This window comes from Colobus angolensis, unplaced genomic scaffold (assembly GCF_000951035.1).
Source record: "Colobus angolensis palliatus isolate OR3802 unplaced genomic scaffold, Cang.pa_1.0 Scaffold235, whole genome shotgun sequence".
Taxonomy (NCBI): domain Eukaryota; kingdom Metazoa; phylum Chordata; class Mammalia; order Primates; family Cercopithecidae; genus Colobus; species Colobus angolensis.
In genome coordinates this window covers 5048710-5056831 of record NW_012115544.1, presented here as the reverse complement: position 1 = coordinate 5056831, position 8122 = coordinate 5048710, and the positions used below count along the sequence as shown (strand labels likewise).

At 36.1% G+C, this 8122-nt stretch overlaps 1 protein-coding gene across 2 annotated transcripts in view; it reads right to left on the bottom strand.

Moving 5' to 3' along the window:
- Nucleotides 1-5011: 5011 nt before the first annotated feature.
- RAB33B (RAB33B, member RAS oncogene family) overlaps nt 5012-8122 on the bottom strand; it is a 24694-nt gene continuing 21583 nt past the window's right edge. For both annotated transcript variants that reach the window (XM_011944659.1, XM_011944658.1), the window contains one exon: nt 5012-7553. In XM_011944659.1, coding sequence (XP_011800049.1) covers nt 7113-7553 — 441 coding nt within the window. In that variant the 3' untranslated portion in view covers nt 5012-7112. The remainder of the gene's footprint in view (nt 7554-8122) is intronic.

Below are 8122 nucleotides of genomic sequence, written 5' to 3'. Positions count from 1 at the left end.
CCATAGGTAACATTCACTTGTGTGCGTGTGTGTGACAGAGAGAGAGACAGGGTCTCACTATGTCCCATAGGCTGGAGTGCAGTAGAACAATCTCAACTCACTGCAACCTCTGCCTCCCAGGTTCAAGTGATTTTCCTGCCTCGGGAAAATAGCTGGGATTATAGGCGCCTGCCACCACGCCTGGCTAATTTTTGTATTTTTAGTAGAGACTAGGTTTCACCATGTTGGCCAAGCTGGTCTTGAACTCCCAACCTCAAGTGTTCTGCCCGCGTGGGTCTCCCAAAGTGCTGGGATTACAGGCATGAGCTCCGCATCTGGCCGAGAATTCCTGTATTATCTCAGGCAAGGTTAGTCTTTATAATTATGACACAAAACTAGAGTAATGGAAAAGACTACTAAGTTTCACTACATTAAAATTATTTTCATGCCAAAAACCATTAGGAGAAATGCCATTTGGCAAAAAACAAACTAGAAAAAAAAAATAAAACTCTTATCACTAACTTTCCCAAAATATTCAGTATCCCTACAAAATGCAAAACAAACAAACAAAACACCCTGACAGAATATGAAGACAATTCAGCAGAAAACGAAATATAAACGTTAAATATAAAGATGCTCAACCCTATTCATATGATAAATGCCAGTTAAAACCACAGTGAGGTATCACTTTTCACCTATTAATGTTCCAAATGTCAAAACCTTTGATAATAGACTGTGTTGTGAGTGTGTGAGGAAACAGGCATGCTTTTTATTACTAGTGCAACCTCAGAGGAGGGCGATTAGAAATCCAAATTGCAAATGCAGACACCTTTCATCTAGCAACATCACTTCTAGGAATTTTCCCTTTGTATATACTCACACATTTGAGAAATGACTTATGTGAAAGGATATTCATTTCGGTAATGTTTGTAATAGCAAGATTTGAAACAACCTAAATGTTCATCAAGAGAGGGCTGTCTAAATAATGGCCAACTAAAGGAACTCCATGATGCCTAAAAGAGAATGATGAAGCTTACATATTTTAACATTAATTCATCTCCAGGGTATATTGTTATGTGAAGAAACACACCAAATTCAGGGGCTGGGTGTGATGGCTGGTGTCTGTAATCCCAGCGTGGGAATCAGGGCGGGAGGCCAAGGTGAATGGATCACTTGAGCCCAGGAGTTCCAGAACAGCCTGGATAAGATGGCAAAACCCTGTCTCTACAAAAAGTACAAAAAATTAGCTGGGTGTTGTGGCACGCATCCGTAGTTCCAGCTACTTGGTAGGCTGAGGTGGGAGGATTGCTTTAGCACGGGAGATGGAGGTTGCAGTGAGCCGAGATCACACCACTGCACTCCAGCGTAGGTGACAGATTGAGACCCTGTCTCAAAACAAAAATGAAAACAAACAAACAAAACTTTATGGTACTGGTTCCTTGTGATAAGAACTGGGGAGCTGGGAGAAAGAGTGGGAAGGAGAATTCACCATTTACTCTTTTGTGAATGGTCCAAATATTGAACCATGTGAATCTATTTCCTATACAAAAATTTAACTTAAAAAAAGGAGTCCCATTACTGATCACATTTTATTGAAACATGGAACTCTCCATTTCCAGCAAGATTAATAATGAGTTGAGAAGTAATAAAATGGTCCATATACTCTGTTAAGTCTATGGAATGAATAACCAAAACAAAAGTTGAATTGTTTTCATAATTTGAAGAATGTTCTGGGACTCAAAGAAAAATATACAGAATCTTCTATAATTAAATTACTCAGAACAAGAAAAATATCAAAAAGCTTAGGATGTAAAACTTAAATAATTTCAAATGACAAGTTTCTGACTCAAAACACTTTGAAAAACATATATGAAAATAACATCACAAGAATCAAAATTTTGATAAAGGCAAATTAAAGCAATGTAATAATCTAAAAAAATAAAACCAAAGCCTGACTTTTAAAAAAAAACATTTGGCCACATACATGAGTGCAACTAGTAGCCCTAGAAAAGAATACTGACTGTTTCATGCAATGAAATAGGAATTTCATTCAGGGTGATCCATTCACCTTGGCCTCCCGCCCCCATTCCCATGCTGGGATTACAGACGCCAGCCATCACACCCAGCCCCTGAATTTGGTGTGTTTCTTCACATAACAATGTACCTTATTGGTCTTTAACTCCTGGGGATTTTAGTTCTAAAGTGCCTCAAATCTGTACTTTTTTCTGCCAATGTTCCAGTTAAAGCTTTTTCTTCTAGGCTATTTCAGTAAGCTGACTGTCACCATGACTTCATCCCCTCATATCCTTCCCATTGCCGCTGGAATTTATGGCATAAATCTAATGGTCTCACTACCTTGCAAAATGCTTTCATTAGTTACCCATTGCCTAAATAGTAAAGTTTAAATGTTTTTGTGTGACTGTCTTCTTTTTTTGCTCCCCTTCCCCCAAAATACCTTCTCTCCTAAATGTGGAAATTGCTTATTTTATCTTTTTTGGCTATTGGTCTTGGGTGGACACCTGGCTCTTGCCAGGCCAATTAACAGTCTGTGCTGGAAATTTCAACTTTGGGACTGAGAGTTCATCTCTCTTTGGATGCCTGTAGCATCCAAAAGTTCAGAAGTACTCAGTGGCCATGTTTTCTGCTAATTAAACCTAAAAAATGGAAAAGTCTAGTTATAAAAGAAAGAGAAAATGAAGATGTGCAGAGAAGCTGGACCCAGAGTTAGGAAATTGTGTGCTCAATCCCAGCTCTCCTTTGAGTCCAGTCACATCCTTGTCTTCAAGTCCAGCGAGACAAGTCAGACTCCTTACATTAAAATCTCCATTACAGGCTGGTTCAGACTGAGTTTCAGATACTGCACCTAAGTCCTTCCTAATCCCACTGCATATGGCAACTTGGCAGTTTTAACCACAACCTACCTTGCTAGCTTCACTTCCGTGTTCTGACCACACCTCCATTCTATCACATACTCACACTGACCTAGCAGTCACTCCCCACAAATTCAACTCCACTCTTGAGCCCTGCAGTGCCTTCACCTGGGATGACTTTATTCCTTCTCCTTTACATGCAGAATGCCTCACATTTACCCTGCGATGCTGCAAAAATGCTTCCACTCATTGTGAAGCTTTTTGATTATCTACTGCTCCCATATCCAAGTCAAAAGACCACTCCATTCTCTGTGGCTCACTGTCCTTTGTATATGCTTCTTTGATTACACTGATCACATTATCTTGTAGAATTCCTATTTGTTCATATACTGTTTTTTAAGTTCTTCAAGGACAGTGTCTATGTAGCTCCACTAACACAAATAGAGAACACATGACCCATACTTGATAAATGTTTGATAAATCAGGTTATTCCAACAAACCAAATGCATTCGCCCTTGCCACACAGGCTGTAGCAAATGCACTCCCAAAAGACATGACCAACTTCTTGTCTTAGTATCTGATTAAGAAAGCAGTCTTTCATGAATAATGTCAATTTTGTGTTTGAACACAACAAGGGTAACTTATACATAAACCAGGGGAAGCAGAATCAACATCAGAGGCCCCCACATCCCTAATCCTATGGGGTCTAAATCAGTAACTACAATCTTATACCTGAGATGTAGTTTGTTCTCTTTTCTCATACTTTTTATAGTTATTCATTCTGTTAAATGCTTTTACGTCTAAATACACATCAACCCCTCTTGCACCATTTGCTTTTTGCACCAAAGTATTCTAAAACAAGTTGGATTACTAAACCACACAAATGCAAAAGCTATGTTATCAGCTACTTTTAATACTCTGTTGAGTTTTTTTCCTGAAGTTCTTGTATACATTTAACCTCAAATGTATGTGAGAAAATAAATTTCCAATGGGTTGGGGGCTTCTTGTTGTTTGTAAGTGTATCAGATATATAACATTATCTGGAAACCAGGAGGAAAAAAAGATTGTTTTATTTTATACTCTACCCAGTAACCAAACAAAGGAAATAAAACACAATTTCTTTGTGGCTAAGCTGGTTTATTGAACTTCATGGGGGAAATGTAACAGTGACACTATTCCACAACAAAATTATTTAACTTTAGATTTCATGAGGAAACATGTATTTGCAATATACTTTCAATAATTGCAATATATAACAATAATGCATTGTTATTAATAGCTAACTACATTAGAATCTGGGGTAGTTTCCTCTGGTGTTCTCAAATTAAGACTTTTCCAAAACATGTCTGATATTTTAATTATTTTCAATTAAAGGTCATAGTTTAAATAAATTCTGGCCGGGCGCGGTGGCTCAAGCCTGTAATCTCAGCACTTTGGGAGGCCGAGACGGGCAGATCACAAGGTCAGGAGATCGAGACCATCCTGGCTAACACTGTGAAACCCCGTCTCTACTAAAAAATACAAAAAACTAGCCGGGCGAGGTGGCGGGCGCCTGTAGTCCCAGCTACTTGGGAGGCTGAGGCAGGAGAATGGCGTAAACCCGGGAGGCGGAGCTTGCAGTGAGCTGAGATCCGGCCACTGCACTCCAGCCCGGGCGACAGAGCGAGACTCCGTATAAAAAAAAAAAAAAAAAAACAATAAATTCTGCAGATTTTTAAAATGTGTGATTTGTTCCTTAAAAATTAATAATTGGTTGTTAGATAGCTATCATTTTGGAAGTGATCTGCAACAGTCAATGAACTGTTTTATAAATATTTTAAGATATTGAAAGCTTTATCCCCATTCAACTGGTAGGTTCTTTTTAAAAATAAAAACATACATATAAAAAATTAAAACAAATTGTTACAAATGAGATACAAATATTTTAAAACTAATAAATATTAAAGTTAAAAAATAAGTCCTTTCACAGAACTGTGAAGGATACTACTAATTCATTACAAAAAGAAATAAAGTTACTCTTTTTAAAACCATAATAACAGTAATAAAAAACCATAAATGTGCTTGGAAAGTCTATAAACTTTCTTCCCCAACTTTAGAAAATATTTTGAAAAGCAATAAACAGATTCCCTTCTTAAAAAAAAAAAAGTTGTTACATCCATCACAGTTACTACAGCTGTCACTGTTTTATTACAAAAATAGTTATAAATCAAGGTTAATTTCCATACAAGTAAAACAATTTTTAATTTTTAATTCCAGCATGATTAAGTAAAATGATCTCCCTAAATGCAAATAAAGCCAATTTGAGTTCTAATACTTAAAATGGAATAATCACTTCCTATAATTATGATTTTCAGTTAGTTCATTTAATAGAATTACCTTGTCTTTATATTTAAATTATCCAGTTAGGACCACCATGATGATTAAACAAAAATCTTAAACTAGATTAGATTACATTTTTAATTGATTTCCCACATTCTGAAAATACTTTAAGTACAATAATCTTTTGGCTTAATTTCCTCCAAAATTATTAAGGACAGCAATCTATCAAAATTAGTGAACGTGAACACTTTGGTTAAAAGTCATGGCTTACATTCCATTTATGTAAATAGTTTAATATGTAAGCTTGCTATATTTTATGTGAAAATACTTAAATTCAAAATAAAAGTAGGTTAAAAAACTTTTTGAAATATTATTTCCATCACTGAAGGACAGACATTTTTCAATATCTAATTTATTTTTCATACTGAGGAGGAACAGCTTCTTGTGACCATAAAATTTAGATATCTTAAAAATTGATAAACACAATACTATTACAGAAATACATGTAGACTAATAGCAATTAGAGTTGTGCCTTCACAGCTACAATCCAAATGCAAATTCATTTGTTAACTTGGCAGTTAGTAATTAAATTTATTGGAGTTGAAGGGAGAGCAAGAGATACCATACCAGATACACTGCTTGAAATTACTAAAGGCCAAGTAAGAATAGGTCTCCTGTGTTAGCTAGAAGCTATGTTTACCTATTTTCCCCCAAGTTACAACTCTTCATATGCTTTCAGTTAGTTTTACACTGTTTAAATATACCAAAATAAAATATAAAGCACCTATGTCACTTTATTTGCCTTAAAATCTGACTTATTTTTGCATATTTTAATAGGATTTAGTAAGAAAGCAATTCGACCGGGTATGGTGGCTCACACCTGTAATCCCAGCACTTTGGGAAGCTGAGGTGGGTGGATCATGAGGTCAAGAGATTGAGAACATCCTGATCAACATGGTGAAACCCTGTCTATACTAAAAATACAAAATTTAGCTGGGCGTGGTAGCACACGCCTGTAGTCCTAGCTACCCGGGAGGCTGAGGCAGGAGAATCACTTGAACCTGGGAGGTGGAGGTTGCAGTGAGCCGAAATCGCACCACTGTACTCCAGCCTGAAGACAGCGAGACTCCATCTCAAAAAAAAAAAAAAAAGAAAAAAAAGAAAGCAACTCAAATAACTCTTTTAAAAATAACAATGATTTTTGTAGATCTGATAAATATTAATTAGAAAATCAAACATCTAAAACTCTTGGAAAAGTCATTCTTTATGGACTGGGAACCAGGAAATATTCTGTGCCTTCTTATCCCACTGGAACTAAAGTGTTAGCTCTAAAACATATCAATAATAACAAAACTAAATATGTTAGTAAAACAAAGAAAGGCCAGATGTAGTGGTGAGTACCTACAGTCCCAGTTACTGGGGAGGTTGAGGTGGGAGGATTGCTTGAGCCCAGGAGCTCAAGGCCAGCCTGGGAAACATAGCAAGACCCTGTCTCTACCAAAAAACAAAAAAGGTACTCTGGGGAGAGACAAATACCAGTTGTTACCCTATTAAGAACACTTCCCATTTAAAGGACATACTATTAGGTGTGTGCTAAACCTTTAATATTTTATTCCAATCCTAGGAACACAACATGGAATGGTTACTGATTCTTTACATTCCATCATGTTCTCGTTTGAAGCTTCCTTCATTGGGCTCTAGATGGACAGATGTTCAGATTCATCCTATCTTTGCTTCATTTTCAATCTCACCTGAAAACCAACTTTCCCTGTGTTGTCACAGTGACAAACTTAAGTAGATACAAAATACAAAAGCGTGACAATGACAAACAGCAAAGTGTCAAGATGACCCATTACAGTTGAGATTAAATCTTATGACTTATTACTGTCATACTTGAAAAGTATTTCTTTAGCCAAAATTAGATAATACAATAAAGACTGTTATTTAGCACCAGCACGTCGTTGCAGGCTTTGGTTCAGGCTTCAGGATAATTTCATTATCAGGGGGTTGACTAAGCATTAATGGTTTGTGGCTCTTAAGCTTATGAGCCAAGGTCATAAATATAGCTTCCACGTGGTCATTATCATTGGGGTTTTTAGCAGACGTTTCAAACAAAGGCATACTATGTGTGTCAGCAAATTTTTGTGCTAAGTCTGTGGGTACCTGAATGGCACTTCTCAAATCACATTTATTTCCAACAAGAATCCGTGGTATATCACTGGCTAGCAAATGTTGCTTGCATTCTTCTATCCAAGATGGTAGGCTATGAAAACTAGCCATGTTGGTCATATCATACACGAAGACAACAGCATGTACATTTCTGTAGTAGTGCTGAACCATGCTCTTTCTGAATCGTTCTTGTCCTGCTGTGTCCCATAGCTGGATCTAAAAATGGGAAGAAAAAGAAGAAAACTGAAAATCTCATTCAAATTATACATATCAAGAAATGTAATCATCTTGCACTGTCTTTATTATCTCTTCACTTAAAATATTTTGATTTCTCCCTTCCATAATGTCTTTTCAGTGTTACCTATGGGATCCAGACTTCATGATACCAGTTACCTCATAATTAAATTATAATACCAGTGTCGGGAAAAATATTTCACTACAGGATTTTCTAAATTTCTGTAAATCCAATTTGTTTAAATAAAATTATACCTCAAAATTTTATTTTAAAATGTTGAGAAAAACATAACAGGTGTTAACATGTTAAGCATTTAGTTCCTGTAAATTTGGTTACTATATACTCCTCTTTACCTTTCACTAGTCTAATTTAAAATATTAAACCTAGGAAAGATGTTGTTATGAGATCCAGCCTCAAAACAAACATACACGTATGTGTATGTCTATGAAATCCAGGCCCCCTTGAAAATTTAAGAAGGCTAGAAAAAAAGCAAGAATAAAAATACTCAACATACAATTAAAATGCCTTTTTTTTTTTTTTTTTTTTTTTT